The sequence below is a fragment of the Dipodomys ordii genome, unplaced genomic scaffold (genome assembly GCF_000151885.1).
Source record: "Dipodomys ordii isolate 6190 unplaced genomic scaffold, Dord_2.0 Scaffold65, whole genome shotgun sequence".
NCBI lineage: Eukaryota > Metazoa > Chordata > Mammalia > Rodentia > Heteromyidae > Dipodomys > Dipodomys ordii.
In genome coordinates this window covers 11,670,828-11,697,397 of record NW_012267281.1, presented here as the reverse complement: position 1 = coordinate 11,697,397, position 26,570 = coordinate 11,670,828, and the positions used below count along the sequence as shown (strand labels likewise).

At 36.2% G+C, this 26,570-nt stretch overlaps 1 protein-coding gene across 1 annotated transcript in view; it reads left to right on the top strand.

The window, feature by feature from the left end:
- The window catches only part of Gpc5 (glypican 5), a 493,935-nt gene that overhangs the window by 174,997 nt on the left and 292,368 nt on the right, over positions 1-26,570 (top strand). The window contains exon 3 of the mRNA XM_013022972.1: positions 10,690-11,384. Coding sequence (XP_012878426.1) covers positions 10,690-11,384 — 695 coding nt within the window. The remainder of the gene's footprint in view (positions 1-10,689; positions 11,385-26,570) is intronic.

Sequence of the window (26,570 nt, the reverse complement as noted above, 5' to 3'; positions counted from 1 at the left end):
AAAAAAAAAAAAAAAAAAAAAGCCCTTTGTGACACTGTTGTAAGAAGCATCATGGATAATTCTTGCAAAATGAACATCAACAGTAGGAGTGCTGTAAAACCATAACAGTAATTTCATTAGCATTCAACATTAATTAATACATTACTAAGTGATGCTCTTTTTTTCCGCTTTTACTTTTTATTGATTTTCAAAAGTAAGCTACTATCATTTTCCAAGAAAACAACTTTTAAGACAAGAAATAGATACTTGTCCTAGTTTTATGAACTGTTTGGGGCACTAGCTACAGAGCTACTAGATTTTGATATTAGGCATGGCAGAGGAATCTAAGAAAGGTTTCAAAGTTGGAAATTTTGCCTACAATTACTTTTGCTGGTCCTGGGCTTAAACTCAGGGCTTGGGAACTATCCCTCAGCCTCTTTGTGTTGAAGGCTAGCGCTCTACCCCTTGAGCCACTTTTGTGTTTTTCTGAGTAGATTGTTGGAGATAAGAACCTCATTGACTTTTCAGCCTGGGCTGGCTTTGAACCATGATCCTCATATCTCAGTTTCTTGGATAGCTGGGATTACAGGCATGAGCCACCTGCATCCAGCTTATATTTATCTTTGTAAATAGAAATACAAATATAAAGAAAAACTCAAGTGCCTGAACTGATTATGAGAATATCTGGGAGATGAATTAGTTTATCTGTTAAATTTTTTTCATTCCTAATAGGATAATATCCCAAACACTTTTCCCTTGTTCTGAAAAAATGACAACAACAAAAATTAACTGTGTGGTTTTCTACTCTTGTTAAAAAAAAACAATTCTTACAAAAGGGAAGCAATTTATTTTGAATTGGGAAATATATAAAGAAAATCTATATTATTTTATATTTTTAAAGTCACAATTTCAAAATTTAAATTCCTAAAAAGTTACATTTTGTTGTCTGTATTAAAATTTAGGTTTCTAGCAAATTTGGAAATGACTGCTAGTATCCTAGAGTTCAATCACATAACTTTTTCACTCTATTCTTTCTGCTTTTGACTCTGTTGGAGTATTTTCTGATGGCAGCTAGGAGAGCAGGGATGGACATTGTAGTGTGGAACTATTCTTTGATTGATTTTGTGCTTTATAACCCATTTCAGTTTCCAGGAGGTATTGCAATTTTTCCTCCTGCGATTTGGAAAGAACACAATCTAAAAGATTGCTACCTCCTGAAGGAGTTTCTCTCTTGTCAAGGTAGAAAGAGGACATTTATTAAACTGTAACTTTGGAGTGGCTACTTTCAGTTCATTTCTTTCTGTGTTTGCTGGCCTCTAACTAAGGAAGCACTCAAAGGTGACTCTTGCAATGTGATCCAATGCGATGCTCCAGAGCATTGTGATGGTGAGGTTCAAATACCACAAGTTCCAGAATGGAATTAAAACCATTCTTGAAATTTCTTAAGTTTAATCATCTGCTGTCTAGAACTCAAAAATGTTGAACTTAGTATGAATTTATATCATGACCAAGGCAGTATTCTTGTGTTGTTCAATGGAGTTCCTTTTAGTTGATAAAATGAATGGAAAAAAACAGATGCATTCTTTAACACTATACTGTAGGAACCATTCCAAATCCTGTGACTTGAGGGAGCTGTAACTGCTTATGGTGAATGCTATTGGAAAAAAATCATAAAAAATATCACCAAGATGTAAATTAATGATAATTCTTAGAATGGCTAATAGGATAAATGATTTGTGATGATTTGATCTCATAAAGGTGACTATTAAATATTACGAAAGAAACGAAACTATTATCTATTTAGAGGAAGCGAAGAGTTCTAGCTAGAGATCAGTTTATTTTACATCTGTGACTTGTGCAGAGCTGACTTTGAAAGAAAAGATGGATGTTACTTATCATTATGTAGTCAGAGTGCCCATGCATCAATTTATCTCATGTCAGCCTCGTTTTCATTTAGAATGTCACATGCTACTTGATAAAATGCTTTCAGCATCCAAATATAGGTATGTTTTAGTCTCCATAAGACAAAGAAAATTCGCTTCGCTCACTCAAGATTTTGATGTTTGCATTTGGTCCTAAATTACACATTGTCATTAAATAAATATGTGGAAAGAAATATGAAAACATTTACCATGTTTAATACAGAAGTGAGAAAAATGGATTGAGGAATTTTGTTAGTATTCCAGCATGGATGAGAATTCTTACAGTAACAATATTAGAATATCTGTCTGTCTGTATGTCTGTCTATCTATCCATCTTAGAGCTGAGGCACAAACTCAGAGCCTTGCTAGTGTTTTTTCACTGAAATAAATCTACAAACCTTTAGAATACATTTTTATAAGAACAGTTATTCAAGCCTGGACCTGTGGCTCAGCCTGTAATTCTAGTTACTCAAGAAGCTGAGACTTTGAGCATCCCTGTTTGAAGCAAGCAGGGGCAGGAAAATCTATGATACTCTTATCTCCAATTAATGACCCAAAGTCCTTCCCCCCCTCCAAAAAAAAAAAACAGCCAGAAGTGGTAGAGGATAGAGCACTAGCCTTGAGCATAAAAGCTCAGGAACCATTTCTAGGCCCTGAGTTCAAGTCCCAGGACCAGTATAAAGAAAAAGAAAGAAAAGTTATTAATGATGTATGGAAATCAGAAAAGTACTGATGATAAAACAAAAAATAACTGACCAAAAATCCAATCCAGGTTGTATATTCTTGAAAAAATGGTCACACTTGTCAAAATAATATGCTTGGAAAAATAACTAGATCTGAGGTAAAGATGTTTGCTTTAGATATTCTTGGAACTTGATTTATTGTCTAGGACTTACCAGGATAGGATGATGTAAAAGCAATGGTCCACAAAGAAATGGGTTCTACCACAGACCAGATTAGTGGCACCCAGCAGCATAAGTTATCTTGTATGTTTTACAGCAAAACTATACCTGTGAAAGTTCATTTCATTCATTTTTATGTAAAAATAGTCATTATTCATTTTATTCAATATAAACAGTTGGTCACAAAAACATATTTTTAATATTCTTTGTGATGAGATGAATGTAGAAGGCATCCCTTGTACATATCAAAGCATGATGCTTTCATCTCGAAGAAATGCTTTTGCAACTGTTTGTGATGCAACCTGAGATTATTGTCTCCTCTTCTCTTCAATAACATTTCATTTTTAGGAAAAAATATAGACAACAGGAAAGCTGTGTTATTCAGATTGTGCCATTTGGAATACAATTTTTCAAAAATATATTTTAATGTTATTGTAGAGGTGATGTACAGAGGAGTTACAGTTATAAGTCAGGTAACAAGTGTATTTGTTTCTGAACCATGCCTCCCTCCCGCACTCAGTTTTTCCCTTTCATCCCTATCCATAAGTTGTACAGTTCATTTTCAACATAGTACCTAGTGAATACCACTGCTGCATTGTTCACCTTTTGTCCCACCTTTTCTGTGCCCCCCTTGCTCTCCCAAAGACAAATTAACAAACAAGACGAAAGGAAAAGACAAAAAAACAGCAGCAGCAACAATAGCAAAGAAATACCTTGTTTCTTGGAATTCTTTCCTTGGGGGTCATTTAGATAAATATTACTTTAAACCATCCATCCTACGCACGTGATGCACGTGGCTATTGAGCTTTTGAGATTTGCTCCTATGAGTGTCCTCGTTTGGTCTCACTGTGTGAATGGAAGAAATATTTTTTTACAAGTTGAATAAAATGGGTCTGTTACTTTAAAATATATAACTTTTATATATAAAATATATAACTTTTTTTTGGTCGGTTGTGCAACTTGAACTCTAGACCTGGACGCTGTCCCTCAGCTCTTCAGCTCGAGGCTAGCGCTCTACCACTTGAGCCACAGCGCCACTTCCAGATTTCTGGTGATTTATTGGAGATAATAGTTTCATGGACTTTCCTGCCTGGGCTGGCTTTGAACCGTGATCTTCAGATCTCAGACTCCTGAGTAGCTAGGATTACAGGCGTGAGCAACCAGTGCCTGGCTATAACATATATATATATACATATATATATATATGTATATATATATATGTGTGTGTGTGTGTATACATACATATGCTATATATATGTATATATATATATATATATACTTTCTTGCCTGTGATAACTGTATTAACCACTTTTCCATTGCTATAATAAAATAAATAAATTAGATGACTAACTTAGAAAAAAATTGCATACAATAAGACTATTAGAAAAACTAAAATCTTTAAAATAATTGATGGAATAATCTATAGTTAATTATTTGGCATTGGTTTTATCTCATATAAATACTTAATTGAGGTTAAATTTTTGCTAAAATCTCCTCAAAAGACTCCACATAGAGCTCCCCTATGACCCAGCAATCCCACTTTTGGGCATTTATCCAAACGTTTACAAACAAGACCACACTAAAGCTACCAGCACAACTATGTTTATTGCAGCATTATTTACCATAGCTAAGTTATGGAACCAACCCAGATGCCTCTCAGTAGATGAATGGATCAAGAAAATGTGGTATATATACACAATGGAATTCTATGCCTCCATCAGAAAGAATGACATTGTCCCATTTGTTAGGAAATGGAAAGGCTTGGAAAAAATATATAAGTGAAGTAAGCCAAGCCCAAAGAAACATAGGTCCCATGGTTTCCCTTATTTGCAAGCAGAAAAGGTCAGATAAGGTGAAGTTAGGAAAATGAATCCTAAGGTATGTATTTAAATGTTTTTTTTCTTTCATGCATTTGTTTCTAACACATTTATAAGATTATTTCTTTGTTGCTTTGTATGTCCCTCCCCCACAGTGTAACCCCTGCTTTCACTGTATTTGATGTCGGTATAATTTGTGGAGGGGAAGGGGAAAAACAAGTCGTTTAAATAAGGAAACAGGTGGACCCGTTGCAACATGAGAAGTACAAGTTGTCATGTCGAAAACGAACTTTACAACTTTGGTGGTGGGGGGGAGGAGGATTAGGTGGTGGGACAGGGGAGGCTGGGAAACAAAGGAGGAGGCTACAATGCTTGATAAGAAATGTACTCATTATCTTGCCCATGTAATTGTAACCCCTCTGTACAGTATTTTCACAATAAAAAATAATTTTTTTGCTAAAATCTTTACTTTTTTTTTCAAAACACAAATGATTATAAATTTATATTAGAAATTAATGTAATGCATCATAATGACCAAATTAATGAAGAGCGAAATGTGAGAAAAGGAAAGTTGAGAAAGCAAGATTCCATTCAGTTCTGGTCTTGGTAGACTAGATTAATGACTAGTATGCTAATACTTGGTGATACAGATTAATATCCTACTCACTATTTATTTGTATAGATGGCTAATTTCTGAAGAATTGTATTATAAATCATACTGCATTACATTAAATATGTCATTAAACTAATATTCCAGAGAACTTTTATTACACATTTTACATTCTGGAAAAATGAAGAAATATGCAAATATAAGGGATGGATTCAGTATAAACACCTCTAGGATGGAAAACTATTTTTTATTTAAAATATTTTATTTAAATATGCTTATTTTATTTATATATGCACATCTTCAGAACAGCTGTAATGGTCTTCAGATGAGGAAGAAATTGCTAGATATGATTCTGCTAAACTCACTGGAAGTCCTTTTTTTTTAAAGTTAGATTAAAGTAAATTTTATTTTAATATGTATGTGATAAAAACTGATTGAAAAATTAGACTTGGAGAGTCCTGTCTATCCATTCATCTATAATTTAAGGTACAGAGACACATTGTGTCAGACACAAAGTAACTTTGAAATGACAGAGACAGAATGAAATGCCAGTTGCAGCAATATAATCTGTACCTTGAGAACTGTGCTGCACAAAAAAATTTAAATTTACTCAGAAAACGTCTCTTCAGCCTAGTAATACATTGCAAAATCATCTGATTATTGATGGTTGATAAGATTCAAGCTATTTTCATTACTATAGCTATAGATATCTGTGACCTTAAATTACAATTGATACTTTACATTTTATATTTTAACATGCTCCTATATCAAAAATATTTTAAGTGTTTAAGGAGCCATAAAATGCCTTTGATGTTAGCCTGGAGAAGCCGTTATAACCGTTATTTCTTGGCCATTACCTTTTGGAGTCAATTTTTATCTTTAAACCAATAAAGTCCTATAAAAATTAAGCTTCTCCCTTTGCAAAATGCCACTTGCATCTGGGTCTTTACTGACTACAATTTGTCAAGTTTAATTTTATATCAGAATCACCTGATGTTGTTTCCTATATTTTATTTAAATTTAATCCCTGATTTAATAGCCAGACACAATATTGTGTACTTAACCTATCTTGAATTTATGAGCACTGATTTTTATATTGTATTTTCTTTTAGACAGAAGCAAATATTTTGTTCTTTGACCATTATTATGGAAGTTTATATTTTTATGCACGATGAAATGTCTTTAAAAAGCGAATATGGCTAGAAAAATTAGGAATAGTTTTCAGTCAGTTATATCATGAAATTATCATAGAATGTTAAGATTATACACTGAAATGGATACAGATAAACTTCACTGACTGCAATTGTACTCAGTGAGATTTTATGTGCAGGTAAATCCATTTCCACCCAAAAATGAAAATAATTATATTTCAACTAAAGTAATTTGATAGTGGCCTTTTATTTTGTCTACCACTCAGCAAAGCTGGAAATTATTTTATGTTGGTGGATTTCATTTGATTGCCTTGAAAGAAGAACCTTTTGAAATCCTCAGTGACAAACACAAAACAAAAAAGGAGAGGTTTCTGTTTCTATTTTGTTTCTTGGTTCTTCAAGCAAACCTAAAAAAAAATGCATAGACTGATAGATTTTTAAGTACTGCATGGAAAGTGCTATTTTTATAACTTTACACCCAAGATTACCTCCTTGGTATTTGAACTCTTTAGAGATATAGTTTCTATTTATTGCATAGATAGGCAAATTATTGAGTAGAGCTTTGGTTTAGAAGCACTGATTATATATGTAGATTGTTCTTTTGCAAAGCAGTGAATATTTTGTAATATGATATTTCACAAGTTTTAATCCTTGCTAATATCTCAGTTTTAATTCAATAAGGACAAATATAAGAATGAATTGATAGGTTTCCTGATTCAGAGTTAATACAAACAACTAGTTTTTGATAGTTCAATTACTTTTGTCAACTTTTAACGTAAAAATGTTAAAATCACCCAATGGATTGGCTTCCATATTTTTCAATTTTGATATGTATTTATGTACTAAAATTTTACTAAGAACTTAGAAAATAAAATATAAAACAGCATTAAAAATCAAATGTAGGGGCTGGGAAGGTGGCTCAGTGGTAGCGTGCTTGCCTTGCATGCATGAGGCCCTGTGTTCGATTCCTCAGCACCATAGAAGCAGAAAAAGCCAGAAGTGGCACTATGGCTCAAGTGGTAGAGCATTAGCCTTGAACTGAAAAGCTGAGGGACAGTGCCAGGCCCAGAATTCAGGCGCCATGACCGGCAAAATAAATAAAAAAATAAAAATCAAATGTACTGAGTCAGGTGCCAGTTGTGCCTAACTAATCAGGAGACTGAGCTCTGAGGATTGGTGGTTCAAAGCCAACCAGGGAAGAAAAGTCTGTGAGACTCTTGTCTCCAAAAAACTGGTCAGAAAATGCCAAGAGTTACATTATGGCTCAAGTGGTAGAGTGCTATCCTTGAACACAAAGAGCCCAGAAAACACACCCAGACCCTGAGTTCAAGCCTCAGGGACCAGAAAAAAAATCAAATGTATTTAATGTAGTATTAGTAGTAGTAATTTTTCATCAGTTAGATTTGTAAAATATTTTTATCTCAAATGTTCACATAACAGAAATACATTATCTAGCACATGCTTAGTTGATTCAATTAACTAGAGTACTTCAATATTACATTTAATACTGATTGAAAGCAAAAGTCCCATTATTATTAAGAGCAAATTAAAAAATAAACCTAACACATCAGTCTATTTAGAATTCTAGTTTTTGATTGGACATCTAGAAAATAATCAGAATGTTGGTATTTGAAAACATAGCTCCTTTTCAGGGTAGTAAACTCAATAACAAGTTCCAAAAATCTCAAGTTTTAGTGTCTAAGATATTAAAGGATTTCAATTTTAGTATAATAATACTTATAATATTTATCAGATGTTTGGTTATTGTGTTTTAGAAAATAAGAAAACTAGTTGGGCCCTGGTAGCTCATACCTGTAGTCCTTGCTACTCAGGAGGCTGAGATCTAAGGATAACTGTTTGAAGCCAGCCTGGGTAGAAAAGTCCAAGAAACTCTTATCTCCAATAAAATACTCAGAAAAAGCTGAATATGGTGCTGTAGCTCAAGTGGTAGAGCACTAGCCTTTAGCAAAAAGAACCTCAGAAACAGTATCCAGACCCACAGTTCAAGCCCCAGGTCCAGCAATAAAAAGAAAATAAGAAACCTAAATCAGAGGAAATGTTTGAAAAAGATACAAATAGAACTGTAGGCTTCGTTTAGAATTTTCTAAATTACAAACCCAAACACAAATCAAAACTGGTTCTTTGCCTAGTAGCAAGGTAAAGAGTACATTTAATAAAGAAATAAGAGTTTTTAAAAGATCTTTACTCATTTTAATTTGGAACAGATACTTCTAAATAGAAATGTGTTTTCTTCAATGAAAAGTAATTTGTGTTTGTAAACCATAATTGTGGACAATGGAAGACAGATTACTTCTGTAAGTTAATGATGCTAGAATTTATATTTTGGATTTTTAAAATCTTGTATATGTGAATATCATTTAGAGTTGGCAGAATTCAGATAGGATATTTGTATAATCAGAGTCAACAGCATTTGTATTTTATTCCAGTGAAAGTAATTTAGCCAATTATGGCACACACAAATACGTTTATAGCATGCAGCTTAAATCGTGGGCAGCATAGAAGAATTCATGTGATTATATTCACCACCTCTTTTACTCTTCTGAATGTTCTTTTCCCTTTCCTTTCTAATTTCTCATTCCTCCTGTCTAAGAGGACCTGGAATCCCCTTTCTATGTAAAACTTAATTCATATCATTAAAAAAAAAACTGTTTAAGACCCTTAAAAATCCAAAGGATCTAAGCATTTCTTTGAGTCTATCTTAAGATCTTTACTTAAAAATGAATTTAATTTGCCAACACTGCAATTTATTATTGGTAAGTTAAAGCACTTGTGTTCTATCATAATTAATAGCCATATACAAAACTGACAAAATGAACCTGTCTGATGGAGAAATAGTTATAAGCTTAAAACTTTTGTTTTAGTTCAAATCACAATCTCTAAATTGATTTTTACAGTTGTGCTTGCAGATGTGTGAGCGTATAGTGTCTGAGCTGAGATGCACTGTGGGGTCCTGGTGGGGCATGCGCAGAGTTGCTTCCTGTGGACAGAGCACACTTGGCCATATTTTCAATTGCCTTGTTTCCAACTAAGGCCAGGTTGAAAGTTGCAGTAGAAAAAAAGTGTTGTGTTTGATTGCAAGGGAGACACCCCATATATCACAGTAAAGCTTGAAACCAATACGAATGAGTCTGAGAGCAGAAGCAGAACACAGTGTTGCATGGCCACTCACTGCAGTTCTTCTGAAACTAGGTATTTCTTCTTAATTGTTTTGTGATGAAGACACCATAGCATATTTATGTTTTGGTATTTTATTATCAGACCTGAATCTATCCCTCTGCTTTTTGTTATTCATTTTTATTTTCTTGCATCTTTTTAAAAAAATTAATAAGCAGTTTTGATTACTGAATTATTGTATGGCCTTTTACATCTTAATTAAAATAACTTTGTGATGATGGAAGATAATCTTCTTGAAGGCATTTTGTAGTGGATTACAAATAATGACACAAATATTGTCATTATTTAGACTAATTATAAAACACAATTGCTGTACATCCACTATGGTTCACTGGTTTTCAATGTCATCATTTTGCACTATTGTTCTGACTGTGATTACTCCTGTCTCCCATTTTTTGGCCTTTCTCCTTTCATTTGTAGATAAATTGTTCTTGGTTCTGACTGGATACATTGATGTTTGGCAGGATCAATTACTTAAGTAAGAAATAAAATGTCCTCCAGTAAAGTTGTTGACCATGCTATCCTAACAACAGAATATAATTGATGGGAGGGGTATTTGCAAATAAAATCACTTCTAATTATCCCACTGAGCAGGTGTGATAATTCACAGTTTTACTTACTTTTCAGTTTGAATGTTAAAAGGTCCATGGATTTTAGATCTTCCTTTATAATTTAGCCCTTCTTTATAGTTATTATTGTCCAATTTCCTAGTTTTCTTGCTGAAAGAAACATGAAAAACTACAAAAAAGCATGAGAGATCATGTATTTAATGTGGTAAGCTTTATGCATAATAAACTCAGGAGACTAAATATACTTATCCCTAATAGGTTATGAATGATGACAGAATAGAATCGATTTCTTCACTTTTTAGGAGCCTTTAATTCTAGGAGATAGATCCCTATGAAACATATGTGTTTGTTTTTATGCCATTGTGATCCTAGAATTATCCTTGGAAAAATAAATGACGATGAATAGACTGAGCCTTATGATTTAGATCTTTAGTTTGATTGTGTTGCATTAAATTCATTTACTGTTTGAAGCAGATAGACAAATGATTTTTAAAAAAAAATGAATACTAAACATTTTTACACTTTTGCCTTTGCTGTGTTACAGAAACCCTTGAAACTCTCATCAAACAAGCAGAAAATTACACAAGCATACTTTTTTGCAACACCTATAGGAACATGGCCTTAGAGGTGGTTGTTTCCATTCAGGAATTCTTCACTGATGTAGGCCTCTATTTGTTTGGTGCAGATGTTAATCTTGAGGAATTTGTGAACAGATTTTTCGACAGCCTTTTTCCTCTGGTTTACAACCATCTCATCAACCCTAGTGTGACTGAGAGTTCCCTGGAAGACTCCGAATGCCTCCGCATGGCCCGCCGAGAAGTTAGTCCATTCGGCAATGTTCCCAAAAGAGTCATGGGGCAGATGGGGAGGTCACTGCTGCCCAGTCGCACGTTTCTGCAGGCACTGAATCTGGCCATTGAAGTCATCAACACCACGGACCATCTGCACTTTTCCAAAGAGTGCAGCAGAGCCCTCCTGAAGATGCAGTACTGCCCTCACTGCCAGGGCCTGAGTCTCAGTAAACCCTGTATGGGATACTGCCTGAACGTGGCCAGGGGCTGCTTGGCCCACATGGCGGAGCTTAATCCACACTGGCACGCGTACATCCGGTCCCTGGAAGAGCTGTCCGATGCCATGCACGGAACCTACGACGTGGAACACGTACTCCTGAACTTCCACTTGCTCGTCAATGACGCTGTGATGCAGGCTCACCTCAATGGACAAAAGTTATCTGAACAGGTAGGTAGCTGCTCCACACGTCCTGTCTGAAGATTAGACAAGATATGCCTAAATATAATTGGTTATTACTACATCCTTACGACTTTAACATTGTAGTATTCTAATTACTTATAGGAAATGGGAGCAGGATAGCAAACTTGAGTTGATAGGTTTTCAAATGGTAAGTTTCTGGAGCTAACTAGGGATCCTGCTAAAATCAAGACTCGCATAGACTCGAATCTGTGATCAGCAATGAATGACTGCAAGAAACTAGGCAAATCTCATAGATTCTTTGATCCTTAATCTTCTCATTGCCACATTAAAGGAAAGGCAACATACAACGTCTGAGGTGTTCTTTTTCTGGGGGCAGGGGGGGGGGATAAGTATCATATATGCAAAGTTCTAGAGGTATTATTGTTAGAATTTGAAAGGTTTTAAGTCGGGCGCTGGTGGCTCACGCCTGTAATCCTAGCTACTCAGGAGGCTGAGATCTGAGAATCGCGGTTCAAAGCCAGCCCGGGCAGGAGAGACCGTGAGACTCCTATCTCCAATAAAACCACCAGAAAACCAGAAGTGGCGCTGTAGTGAAGTGGTAGAGCGCTCGCCTTGAGCTGAAGAGCTGAGGGACAGCGCCCAGGCCCAGAGTTCAAGCCCCACGACCGACAAAAAAAAAAAAAAATAGAATTTGAAAGGTTTTTAGCTTTACAATAAAGACACCACTTATGTAGTCATCAAAATAAAACCTAATAACCTGGGAATGGAAATATTTCTCCAGAAACTTCATATTCTGTCATAGGAATGATTTTTTTTTAAATCATGGTCTTGCTTTTTATTTCTACTAGAGTAAGGTGTTTTCTTTCTTTGTTTTTTTTTCTTTTTTTGGCAGGTCCCTGAGTTTCTTTTACTCAAGGCTCTTTCCCTTAAGCTACAGAGCCACTTCTGACTTTTTTGAGTTTATTGGAGATAAGAATCTCAAGGAGTTTCCTGCCCTGTCTGGCTGTAAGCTATGATCCTCAGATCTTAGCCTCCTGAGTAGCTAGGATGATAAGCTTGAGCCACCTGGTGCCTGTTACTAAGATTTTTTTTTTTTGAATGAAATCATCAAAGCAAGTTACATGTTTTCTCTTTCTCCTATTTTCACAGAGCCATTTACAGCATACTCTCAGGCTCCTGCAATAATAGTTCTCATTTCTCATTGAGTGAAGGAATTTGTGCTACTTCTGATTCTCTTAAATATTCCTCTTTAGGTTAAATTTATACTTTTGTAGCAGCAATAACAACACATTGTCTTTCTTGGCACTTCCTTATTAATAAGAATAAGCTCTATATATCAGTTACTTTTCTCTTTTGCCATTTCTGATCGAAATTGGACCTGAAAAACTATGTGAAATCCTGTACTTCGGACTTTTAAAGGTCCATGTGACACTATTTGTGGCCTTTATGCAAGGTGGAATTGGCGCCCTCTACAGGACAAATAACCAGGATGCGGTTCAGTGTGAACTGCATTTCAAGCCTACTTCCGGCCTCACCCAGCTGACTGTCTCTTTCCAGTGTGTAAAGATCTCATTTTGATATAATAAAGTTTTTGTTTTCTCTCATCCCTTTGTGAAAATCAGATATGAGTGAAACGTTGGTAAAATATAATGAAACAAAATGGAAGTATGATGATTGCTGAGATCCCAGGTGTTCCATAGATAGAAGCATTTAGACCCAAGGTATAAAATGACAATATCAAGATACAAAATATCTCCAAAAAGGAATATTACCTAAAATCTGAGACAATGACAAGATATGGTTTAAAATCTTGAGCTTTCTAATATATGTGAGTAGAGTAGCTAAGATATGGAACCAACCCAGCTCTTCCTCAGTAGATGAATGGATCAAAAAAACAGAGTATATGGCTCAGGAAAGTGGCTCAGTGCTAGAATGCTTGCCTTGCATGCATGAGGCCCTGGGTTCGATTCCTCAGCACCACATAAGCAGAAAAAGCTGGAACTGGTGCTGTGGCTCAAGTGGTAGAGCACTAGCCTTGAGCTGAAGAGGTCAGGGACAGTGCACAGGCCCAGAGTTCCAGCCTCAAGACTGGCAAAAAAAAAAAAAAAGAAAAGAAAATAAGATATAGTATATATACACAATGCTTGCATCAGAAAGAATGACATCACCCCATTCATAAATAAATGGAAAGACCTGTAAAATATTATATTACGTGAAGTTAGCCAGACCCAAAGAAACATAGGTTGCATGGTTTCTCTCATTTGTAAGAACTAGAATATATCTATGTTATTCCTAAAAGGGGATCTCAATAACCCAATTGCTAAGTGCATAAGATCATAGATAATGAAGTGTATCAACCTGAACTCCAAGAATTGGAAACAAGAGGCTCTTACTTTGTCCTGTATGTAGTTTTTACTTTTTTTCTGCTTTAGTTTTCTGTACCATTTGTCTTGTATATAAGCTTATTCAATCTATGGAAAGGAAGGGGAACCACAGAAACAAAGGACAAAGGATGAACTAATGCAGCATTGATACTCACTTGACACTATGTTGGAAATGAACTTTACAACTTAGTGGGGAAGGGAGTGGGGAGAGATAAGCATGTGTTGCTCTGGAGTGCAGCCATTAGAATAAGGGTGTGCTGGGGTAAGAAACCTAGGAAATAAAGCTGACTCAAGGATGCATTGAAGAGTTTAGCCAGGTACACCTCAGCCTGACAATGTCGTTTGAGGCTAAGGGTTTTGAGAGCAGCAATGTAACAAGAGCTGTCTCAAAACAACAACAGGTGTGGGGATTTGGTTCCATGGTAGAGGAATTTCCTAGCATGTATAAGGAGAAAAAGAAAAAAGAAAACAGGAAAGAGCAATTAAGATAGTTAAACTAACACTAGTCGCTCACACCTGTAATCCTAGCTACCCAGGAGGCTGAGATCGAGGATTGCAGTTTGAAAATCCAGGATTGGCAGGAAAGTCCATGAGACTCTTATCTCCAATTAACCAGCAAAAAGCCTAAGAAGAAGTATGGATCAGGTGGTAGAGCACCATCCTTGAGGGAAAAAGCTTAGTGAGAGTGAAAGGTCCTGAGTTCATGCCCCAGTACTGGTACACACACATGCTCAGTGGCTCATACCTGTAATCCTAGCTATGCTGGAGGCTGAGATACAGAGGACAATGGAGCCTCAAAACCAATCCTTGCAGAGAACCTCACAGGATTCTATCTCCAAAATAACTAACAAAAAGAGGCATTGGAGGTGTGGCTTATGTGATAGAGCACCAATCAAGGGAGCTCTCTGAGTTCAAATCCCAATACCAGAAAAAAGAAAACAGCTAAATTGTTAACGCTGGGTGTGGTAAGCACATATTTTTAATCTTAGCATTTGGGATGCCTACGTCGGAAGATCCCAAGTTCACATAGTGAGCCCTATCTCAGACAATAACAGAGGTATGGATGGTGTGGTTTATTGATTCTGATTTTGGTGGGGGGAGGGCAGGAGAGCCCAGGGCAAAATATAAAAATAAAACAACAACAACAAAAAAGAAAATAACATGAGACAATTGTAGGCAACCACATTTTGTTTTTTTTGTCTGTTGTAGGGCTTGAACTCTGGGTCTGGGCGGCCTGGGCGCTGTCCCTCAGCTCTTTAGCTCAAGGCTAGTGCTCTACCACTTGAGCCACAGCGCCACAGCACCACTTCAGGTTTACTGGTGGTTTATTAGAGATAAGAATCTCACAGACTTTCCTGCCTGGGCTGGCTTTGCACAGATCTCAGCCTCCTGAATAGCAAGGATTACAGGTGTGAGCCACTAACATCCAACTTCAACCACATTTTAAAACCTGGAGTTTCCTAGTGATTTAGTGGCCCTGGCAAGTTACTATAGTTGCTGGAGCCTCTATTGATGTGTGAGAAAAGGAAGAAGGTTAGGGGAGGTAGTGTCAGTTTCTGACTATTTTAAGCATTAGATACCTCCAAACCAGTTCTTTCCTTTCCTCATTCTAAGGCCAGTATCAGGAAGACTTCAGTGAAGAGGACTAGCTTGAGTGGCTCATATTTTAGAATCAACTTTGTTTTATGAATCAGTTTTACACACTTTTATCATATGGAACTTTTGGTGGATTTCAAAGAACATTATTTTTTCCGTAGAGCAGATAGCTGATTTCAGATTATAAATATTCTGATAAGTATCTTGAGAATTGTTACTAACAAATTGTAGCTCCTTTTTCAAGTAAAACAACTGAGTTACTTATTTTTTTTAACTATGGAGAAGGAAAGAGAACAGACAGACTAAATTCCTTGAAAACTGACTCATTAATATTTATTTCTGCCAACTTCAAAGTGATTTATAAGTTGTTTATTGAGCTTTGATAACCAGTTCACACATCGATGAATTTAACAAATTCAAAATAAATTACTAGAGAGCCAGGAAATAATGACTTTCTCACATTACAGAGCAGTATATGAGATCAACTACTACTAAGTCCTGTCCTCAGTAAATAAATATTTCCACTGAGACAAATCCATAGAAGCACTTGATAGACCATATTTGTGTTGGATGAATTTCAACTGAAAAAAATTTTAAAAGCTCCCACTTGCTTGAGAAAAATTATAAATATCTTATAGATAGAAAACTTTTTTTTAAGCATGGTAAGGGGAAACAAAGGAGGAAGCAACAACACTTGAGAAGAAATGTACTCATTATCTTGCTCATGTAATTGTAACTCCTCCGTACAGTATTTTCACAATAAAAAAACAGCAATAGCTAATTAACAAAAGTCTATTTTTTAATTCTGTAATTATCCTGTGGATGAAGTAAAAAACATAATTAATAAAGCAGAAACAGAATCTGAAAGGGCTAGGGATTAAAAATGATCCTCTCAGAGAAGTTTTTATATCAGTTACTACATTTACTAGCTCTTTTTGGTCATTTCATTACTTATTCTCTTTGCTTCCATGTTCGCTTTAGTTAAATGTAGCAAGAAAAATAAATATGTCATAGAGATAGCATATAAGAAAAAATGAGATTTTTTTATGCTTAATGTCCATTGAAAGTAAAACATTAAATTGGCTCATGGAAAGGTTGTCCAGCCCAACTCACCTTGCTATGACAAGATCTGTATTTATTTAGTTGTTTTTTGTTTATTCATGCATTTGTTTACTTATTTATTGTTGGTAGTACTGGAGTTTTGAATATCAGTGAAATATCACCTGAAGAAGGGCCTCAGACATTTTGCCAAGACCAGTCCAGTGCTAATCCTTCCTACTTCCCAAGTAGCTGAGATTACAGGAGTAAGCTATCATTCCTGGCATGCAAAGATCATTTCAAAAAAATTTTGCTCACTGACTTGACTTATGGGTACTAGTTAGTGATAAAGATCTTATTTTCCAGAGGTGGCTGAATTGGTGGTGATAATATATTACAGTACATTGAAATAGATCTGTGTTTTAGCCCTTTGTCAGTTAATTTTGCTTCACTTGCTTGATTATACTCTTCACTTTATAGACATTAGTCCTCTGCTCAAAAGGATCACCAGAGTGGGGAAATGGTGGTACTAGGTAAATTTAATTTGGCACTATGGAACTTCTGAGGTTGAAATGATTGACGATAGTGTGAACCAGTTCAACATTTATGTACTCCATGAGAAAAATCCAAAATTCTTTAGAAACATAGAAAATAAAACAACACTGACTTAGGCCCTGGTATCTTACACTTCATTTCTAGATATTTGAGAGGTAAAAATGGGAGGATGGTGGTTTGAGGACAGCCCAGGCAAAAGTTCATGAGACTCATCTCAACCATTAAAAACCAGGGAATTGTGGTTGGCGGGTGTTATCCCAGTTCTGTGGGAGGATGAGATCATGGGCATCTGGACATATAAATAAGTGGTGAGACCCTATCCATCTCAAAAATAACAAGAGCAATACCTGGTAAGCACAAAGCCTTGAGTTCAGACTCTAGCGCACGCGCGCACTCTCTCTCTCTCTCTCTCTCTCTCTCTCTCTCTCAAGCATAAATAATTCCTCACTTGACCTCTCACCAGTCCTGAGGCCTGAACTCAGAATAGGATGCTGTGCCTTTGCTTTTGTGCTCATGACTAATGCTCTACAATTTAAGCCATAGCTTCACTGTCAGCTCTTTTTGGTACTTAATTAGAGACTGTAGTCTCACAGACTTTCTGGCATGGGCTGACTTGGAACCATAATCTTCAAATCTCAGCCTTCTGAGTAGCTAGGATTACAAGTGTTGGCCATTGGCACCCAGCAAACTTAACTAATTTTAAATAAGTGTTTCATAGAATCACAAACATTGTATGACTAATGTCTTATTTTAGATTTCTAACCAAGATTGTAATATGCATTACTTGACTTTTTTGTTTAAGCCTAGTGTTTTACCAGTTTTAGCAACAGTGCTACTTCTGGTTTTCTGGGGATTAACTGGAGATCAGAGTCTCATGGACTTTCCTGCACTGACTTGCTTTGAACATCAGTACTCAGACCTCACCCTCCTGTGTAGCTAGGATTATAGGTGTGAGCCACCAGCATCCAATTTTATTTATTTATTTATTTATTTATTTATTTATTTTTGTGAGAACATTTAACATCTGCTATTTTAGCAATCTTCAAGCATACATTCTTATTAGTTATAGGCACAATTCTATTCAGTAGATCTTCAGAAATTATCCATCTTTTCTAACTAAAATTTTATATTCTGTGGCCAACCCACCGCCATGCTATTTTTGGCTTTTTTTGGGGGGGGGCTGGTCGTGGGGCCTGAACTCTGGGCCTGGACGCTGCCCCTCAGCTCTTCAGCTGAAGGCTAGCGCTCTACCACTTGAGCCACAGCACCACTTCCGGCTTTTTTTTCCTGCTTATGTGGTGCTAAGGAATCGAACCCAGGACCTCAAGCATGCAAGGCAAGCGCTCTACCACTGAGGGACCTTCCCAGCCTCTTTTTGGCTTTTAAGTATTTTACTCTTTTAAATTCCACAAGTGAGAGTTTTGACAGAGGAAGCTAACCCTATTATCTATCTATCTATTTGTCTGTCTGTCTGTCTATTCATCTGTCTATTTACCTATTTATTTTGCAGTAGTGGGGTTTGGACTCAGGGCCATGCCCTTGCTGGCTGTTAGTTCTCTATCACTTGAACTATGCCTCAAGCTCTTATTTATCTTAAAATTATTTAGCATTTTATGTATGTATCATTAGAATAATGTTTCTGAGGTTTTTATGGATTGTGATGTTAATTTCTTGTAATTAATCCTGCAAGCGACATTATTGGCCATTTTCCCCTCATAACAAAGTTAAACAAAATTTTTATAACTGCACATTCTTTGTTTTAGAGGCATTTTTTTACCTCATTGGAAAAGATTACAATCTGAGTAACAAAAGAGTAAAGACTACATTGCTTGGGATGGATGTGGTTTCTATGTTGAATAGAGATGGAAAGGTCATTTCACTTAACTACCTCTCCCCCCTCCTCCACCCCAATTCATGCCTGACTCACCATTAAAGCACATGACTGAACTGTCCAAATGCACTGATAACACAAGGCCTGACTTTTCTAGTTTCTCATAAATATTATCGGGATTCTTCTTTACTTCTCAATGAAGCTTTTGTCTACTTTGGATTGTTTCTGAGGCAAGGCTATTATATTGCTAAGCTTATCTTCTAGTTTAATGAGACAGAAATAGAGCTGATTTCTTATTATTGACATGTGGTGAAGGTCTATGGTAAGTCTCTGTACACTTTTTTCAACCTTTCCATAAGATTATATTATTGATTTGCCATTTTTATTCAAAAATAAGTACATTATTTTTGAAGTAACTTGATATTATAGTACTCTCTAATTAGCCCTGCATTTATTTATTTTTTTACACTTACTCTTATTTTTATTAATTTTCTCTGTTTTCTAGCTTGTTTTTTTTTAATTGTGAAAATAGCGTACAGAGGGGTTACAATTACATAGGCAAGATGATGAGTACATTTCTTATCAATCAAGCATTGTTACCTCCTCTTTTGTTTTCCCTTAGCATCCCTTCCCATCTCACCCCACCCCCCCCCCACACTCCAAAGTTGTAAAGTACATTTATAAAATACAGTTAACAAGGTGAGTTCAAAGACTGAGGCCAATAGAAATGCAGAGATTGAGTCTACCTGGGTTGAATGCCAGAATGGTTGTATTTGTGCATACTGTATTTGTGTTTGTGCCAGTGGTTCTATATTGATGAGTCATAACAAGAAGAGGAAATAGATCATGTGAAGGAATAATGCACAGGACTAGGCATGAGACAAAGTAGATGGAGATAGGGGAGGTGGGGAACATAATTCAGGACGTGGGCTCAGGAAGAAACTGGTGATCCATTCTTTTTTTTAATTTAATTTTATTTTTGGGGGTCCAGATGTGGGGCCTGAACTCTGGGCCTGGGCGCTGTCCCTTAACTCTTCAGCTCAAGGCTAGCGCTCTACCACTTGAGCCACAGCGCTACTTCCTGCTTTTTTCTTTTTGCTTATGTGGTACTGAAGAATTGAACCCAGGGCCTCATGCATGCAAGGCAAGTGTTCTACCACTGAGCCATCTTCCTAGCCCCTGGTGATCCATTCTTATCTAGGGAATGGCTGGCTTCCTTGTTAGCTCTTCAGTGAAGAGCCACAGTGCCACTTCCAATTTTCTAGTGGTTAATTGGAGATAAGAGTCTCACAGACTTGCCTGACCTGGCTGGCTTTGAATAGTGATCCTCAGATCTCAGCCTCCTGAGTTGCTAGGATTGCAGGTGTGAGCCACCAGCGCTTGACTATTTTAGTCTTCTTGATGGATGATAGAAACACAACCATGACCAGAGTTTTCTGTTGAGACAGGGTTTTGCAAGTTGTTATTTTTAGGCTATATTCTAATCTCAAGTCTTGTGTAGATAGGATAGAATCACACACTACTACATCCAGTTATTGTTGAATTTTGTGGAGGGAAGGTGGAGGGAATCTCACAAACTTTCTGCCGGGGGTATTCTTGAACTATGTTCCTCTTGATATCTGACCCCTGAATTGCTAGGATTACTATCTATGGGCTACCACACCTCTTGACCTCTACATTAAATTAAACATATTTCCATGCTAATATGACTAGAATTCATTATCAAATATGTTACAATTATAGCATTACAGAGGGGATAATGATCATAGATATAAAATAGAATTTTTATGGTTTGAGAGCAGAAGAAAGAAAAAAGAAACTAAATTTTTTAAAAGTCAATTCATATATTTTAGATGGTAAGAAGCTGGTTTGTTGCATGAGATAGTCAGAGAATAAGATTTTTATAATATAGGATAACTGAAAAGTCTAAATGATTTTCATAATTGCTTATTTCTGCATAATATTTTATCCTGAGTAGCTTGAGTTACTTACTAATGATTATCTTATATCCAATAAAAGAAGAAGAAATTTCCTGTGTTCAAACTCATGGCCCTCGTTGTGGGCATTCGCCTCTGCCTGCAGCATCTCCTGTGTATTGTGTAGCTGTTTGTATGTCATCTTCATACCCTCCAGCCATGTATGGGCTCACTTGGCTCAGTGTATCAACTAAGAGTGACTATCCCCAGAGGAAGAATAATGGGGGAAAAAAGTACCATAGAAATGGAAAATGAAAACACAAAGAAGAAAGCCAGGAACCAGTGGCTTACACCTGTAAATCTAAGTATGGTGGTACGCTTGTCATCCAGGGATGGAGGTACAAGTCAGCCTGAACAGAAGGCAAGATCCAATCCCCCAAACACATCATCCCACAGTATCCCAAGCTACATGGGAAACTGTGAGTGGAAAGATTGCAATTCTAAAATATTCCCAGTGAGAAAAATTAGCCCCGGGAAATTGGCTCAGTGGTTGAGTACTTACCTTGCATGCATGAGGCCCTGGGTTTGATTCCTTAGCATCACATAGGTAGAAAACACTGGAAGTGGTGCTGTGGCTCAAGTGTTAGGGCACTAGCCTTGAGCTCAAGAGCTGAGGGACAGTGCCTAGGCCCAGAGTTCAGGCCCCATGACTGACAATGAAAAACAAAATTAGTGAGACTTCTTCCCCATGAGGGAAGACAGAACTCAGGAGCACACTCTTGTGAGTGATCTTAGCAATGGCAGGAAGGCTAAAATAGATGAATCATGACTCAGATTCAAATAAACAACAAAGGGGCTAGTGAAGGGTGGCTCAAGTCATAGAGTGACAGCATAGCAGTCATGAGGCCCTGACTCAAACCTCCACACTATCACAAAAGCAAAAATAAACAAAAAAGAAAGAATAAAAAAATGAAGAATTTTAGTTATTATTAGTGAAGAATGCAATCCATAAATAATACTTATTAGTTAAATGTTTTGTTAAGTAAAAAATACATCTGGCAACAAAACACTGAAGATAAAACACAGATGTACTGGAAACAGTGTCTTAAAAATCAGATCTAAAACATTTTTGTCATACATGACACAATCTTTACATGATGCACTGATTAGAACAATTAAACAATTCTTGCAAGACAAAACATTTGGGCTGGGTTCTGTGACCCACTGCTGTGATCCTAGCTACACAAGAGGCAGAGAGGGTATCTATTTGAGGCCAGCTCTAGCTGGAAGCTCCACCTCAAAATAACCAGTAAAAAAATCCAGTCTGGAAGTGTGGCTTAAGTGGTTCAGTGCTAGGTGAGCAAGCCTGGACCAATGCAATTGCCAGTACTGGTTAAAAAAAGAGTTTTAAACAAACGTTTTTCCAATAAATAACCACACATAGCCAGCAAGCATCTGAACCATGTACAACATCATTATTCATTAGGTTCATGCAAATCAAAATCACCAAGAAACAATGAAAAAACACTGTATACACTGATACACTGCAGGATGTCTATAATAAAAATAGAGAGCGGCTGTTGAGCTGTGGAAAAATCAGAGCATTCCTACACTGCTAGAGGGAGTGCAAAATGGTAGAGGCACTTTGGAAGATGGCATGACATTTTATCAAAATGTTAAATTTAGAATTACCATATGGCTCAAAAATTCCATGCCAATGTATATATGGCAGATAATACAATATGCATATCCCTAAAGGATATTATAGGGATCATCACAGCATTTTTTTATAATGGCTGAAAAATGCAAACTACCTAAATGTCCATTAGTTGCTGAATAGATAAATGAAATGCCTTGCGTCCATACAATGGTTTATTATCAGCAATAATAAGGAATGAAACATCAGTGTATGCTGTTATGTGATTGGACCTTGAGGACATGCACTATGAATTGAGCACTTCTGAATTGTGAAAGGTTTATTTTAGCAGGCCTCAAACAGCTGAGGCTCCAGTTAAGGATCTCAATGGAAAGTGTCTTTGGGTGAAGAACACAGGATCAAAGCTATAAAATTATTGATTGATGAAGATAGAACAGTGGTCATAGAGGTTCTTGGCCCTTTTTTTTTTTTAAGATTAGCTTGCGTTTTGTTTTTAGGATGTGAGCTTTGCTGAGTTTCTGTTTTCCATAGAAACATAGATAGTTGGCGCCTCTTGGACTAGTGGCCTCACAATTCATTATATATGGAGCTAGTCATTTTCAAGGGACTGCAAATTGGATTACATGAAAACTCCAGAATAACAAATCTACTTGTATATCAAAAATAGTTTAATCATTTCTCAGGTTGGAGAGAGAGATTGAAAAGAGGGAAATGGAAAAATTATTTTTAATGCAAAATAGAGATTGAGGGATGGGTGTAACGAAGTATTGTAAAATTGGACACTGGTGATGGAGGCACAACTGTGAATTTACTAGCACTCACAGTTCAGCAAGGTACATTTTATGGTACATAAATTATATAATAATATAATTTTTAAAAGCAGTGATGTTCATGGTAAATTTACAGTATATTACAATATAGTTTTGAAAACTGACTCACTAATGGAAAAACAGCATTTCAGTAAATAATTTTCTATGTCTTTGAAAACGTATATTGTTTCCTTAGAGATTGAGAACTCTAGAGAAACAATGTGTCTTTTCATTTGTCATCCACCATTGCACAGTAAACAAAGTTTTAGAAACATTTATTTTTAATGCTGAAAGGTCCTTTAGAGAAAAAAAACTTCCCCTATATTAAAAGTTTTGTTCCTCAAAAATGTAAAACGTCAGACCTTGAAAGAACAACTATTTTTGTCATTTTAAGTAATTTTAGGAGTCAGATAAAAACAGAATGATCTCATTCAAGTTGTTGACAAATTTACGTTGAGTGCTTTCAATGTTTGAGGCACACTGAGACATGTTTTCTATGTGTTTTAGAAAACACTACCTGTTTTCTACCTTGGCATGTAGGCTCATTGTAGGAATTGGTATATGGTTGCTTTTCCATAACCTCTCTGCTACTTCTAGTCAATTCTCCACAAGAAGTCAAAATGATCTTTCCAAAATATAAAATGGATTCCCTCCAAAGATTTTCATAGATTTCATGAGAGCACAGCAAGACAACTCTGATAATCTAGCCTAGTGAGCTGGGCTTAAAAGCTGAAGGCATCAGGCTGTCCTTCATTGCTTTGCTCACTCTGAGCTCTAGAACTAATTTGCCCTCTTCATTCTTCATTTTCAGCACACTGGACTTGGTTGTAGTTGCTTCAGATGGTACTTCTCTTTCTTGAACTTCACTGGTTATGTTTTCCTGAATGAGACAGACTGTCCCCTGACCATCCCTCTTTACACATTTATCTAGGTAGTGCTAATATTATCAGATTTGGTATCAATATGAAGAATTCTATGAAGAATTATGAAATATTTTCCTTAACTTTAAAAGGAAAGACAAGGAAACTTGGTAATATGTTAGTCTCCCTGCATTTTTATTATTGCATTTTGGATACATAGTTATTATTTATTTATATTTGATAGGAAGTTATAGGTTTGAGGAGGAACAAGTCTGTTGATTATACTTAGCATTGTATGTCTCAAGTTTAAATCCTATCATGAGTTCTTTAATGCATATCCATTTTTCAAATAATATACCATGCATTATCTAAAGTGTCCTCTAATTGGTCTTTTGTCTCCACCTTGACCTTTTCATGGTTAGAAATTTCTGGGTAGTGATCCCATTTACTCCTTCTCAGTGACATCATTTCATACCTCCCAACCTATCTCTATCTATTGTGTGTTACAGACAGACCTACTAAAATCCAGGGAGTATTGTCTGCATTGCACTTAACCTGTGGTGCTTTGAAGAGTCTGTGTCCATCTTAGCAGTAAGACTAAAAGCCCAGAGAAGTTGCTGTTATTTTTTGTTGTTGTTCTCAGTGTCTGTTTAAATATTTGAGAATATTTGTTCAACTGAGAAGACTTCAAACTTAGCAGTAGAAACTTTTTAATTTAATGCACCGAATTTGATTTAATTTCAGTCATTAGTATCTTTGCAGTGTAATTTAAATTACAAACATTTCATCTCTCCCATAAGCACACAGGAAGACATCTGTGATAATCTATCTCTTTAAAGAATGGACAATTTACCTTTAAACTCTGGCATTATTGATATTATATGTGCATTTATCTTAAGCCTAGGCAGAAATCTTATTCATCTCAGTTATTGAAAATAAAGTCGAGACAAAGTAATGAAACCTGAAAGCAAATCCAGGTGGTATATGCAATGTACTGTAAATAGATCTGGGAGTGTCCCTACACGAGGCCTTTCTTCTTCTTCTGGTTCTTGGCCCATGAATGCCACCAGCAAGCATTAGGCTTCTCCATCTCACAGGCTAACTGGTTTCTAGGGCAACCAGAGCTCCTCAGGGGCTTCAGCACAGTGAGGCCCGCTAATTTAAATGTTGGTTAGTTTCTGGAAATAAGTCCTCATTTACAAAGTCCCTAGAATATATCAAAGGATTTCTTTTACTTACTAGTGTACTAATTTTACAAAGCAAATCCACTGTGGTATATCTATACAGATATAGAGTGTACTTTGATCAAATCCACTCCCTTTACTATTCTTTCATATCATCCCACCCTGTGCACTATATTTTTTAAAAAATAATTTACTTTTATAGTTTACCAATGTTCTTTTAGATGTTAATAGGTATTGTTTGAAAAGCAAAACTCCATAATTTTTAAGCAATAAATGTTTTTATTGTAAAGATAGTATAGAGAGGGGTTACAGTTACATGGGCAAGGTATTGAGCACTGTTACCCCCTCCTTTGTTTTCCCCTACCATTCCTTCCCTCCCCATCTCCCCAACTCCTCCCTCACCGCACAAAGTTGTAAAGTTTGTTTTCAACATAGTGTCTTATACATCTTATACATTGTTACAATGGGTCAACCTGTATCCTTGTTTCAGCATTTTGTTATTTCGCTTCCCCTCCCCATATTAGAAAAATGTATATACAAGAGCAGGGCACCAGAATCAAATACAGTGAAAACAGGGATTATACTATCAATGCTTGATAAGAAATGTACTCATTACCTTGCTCATGTGATTGTAACCCCTCTGTACAGTATTTTCACAATAAAAAATTATTAAAAAAATTAAAGCCCCCAACAACAAATCCTCAAAGAAACAACTGCCCGATAAATAAGTGGGTTAAAGGCTTAAAGGGAAACTTCTTTGAAGGGGCAATAAGAATGGCCAATAGACACATGAAGAAATGCTCAACCTCTCTAGCCATAAACGAAATGCAAATCAAAACAACATTGAGATACCACCTCACCCCAGTTAGAATGGTTATAATCAAGAACTCTAATAACAACAGATGCTAGAGGGGATATGGCCAGAAGGAAACCTTACTTCATCGTTGGTGGGTGTGTAAACTTGTTCAACCACTTTGGAAAGCAGTATGGAGGTTCCTCAAAAGACTCCACATAGAGCTCCCCTATGACCCAGCAAGTCCACTTTTGGCATTTACCCAAATGTTCACAAACAAGACCACACTAAAGCTACCAGCACAACTGTGTTTATTGCAGCATTATTTACCATAGCTAAGATATGGAAATAACCCAGACACTCCTCAGTAGATGAATAGATCAAGAAAATAGTGCATATATACACAATGGAATTCTATGCCTCCATCAGAAGGAATGACATTGTCCCATTTGTTAGGAAATGGAAAGGCTTGGAAAAAATTATATTAAGTAAAGTAAGCCAGGCCCCCAAAAAACATAGGTCCCATGGTTTCCCTTATTTGCAATAACTAGTATATGTCTGAGTCAAGCAGAAAAGGTCAGATAAGTTGA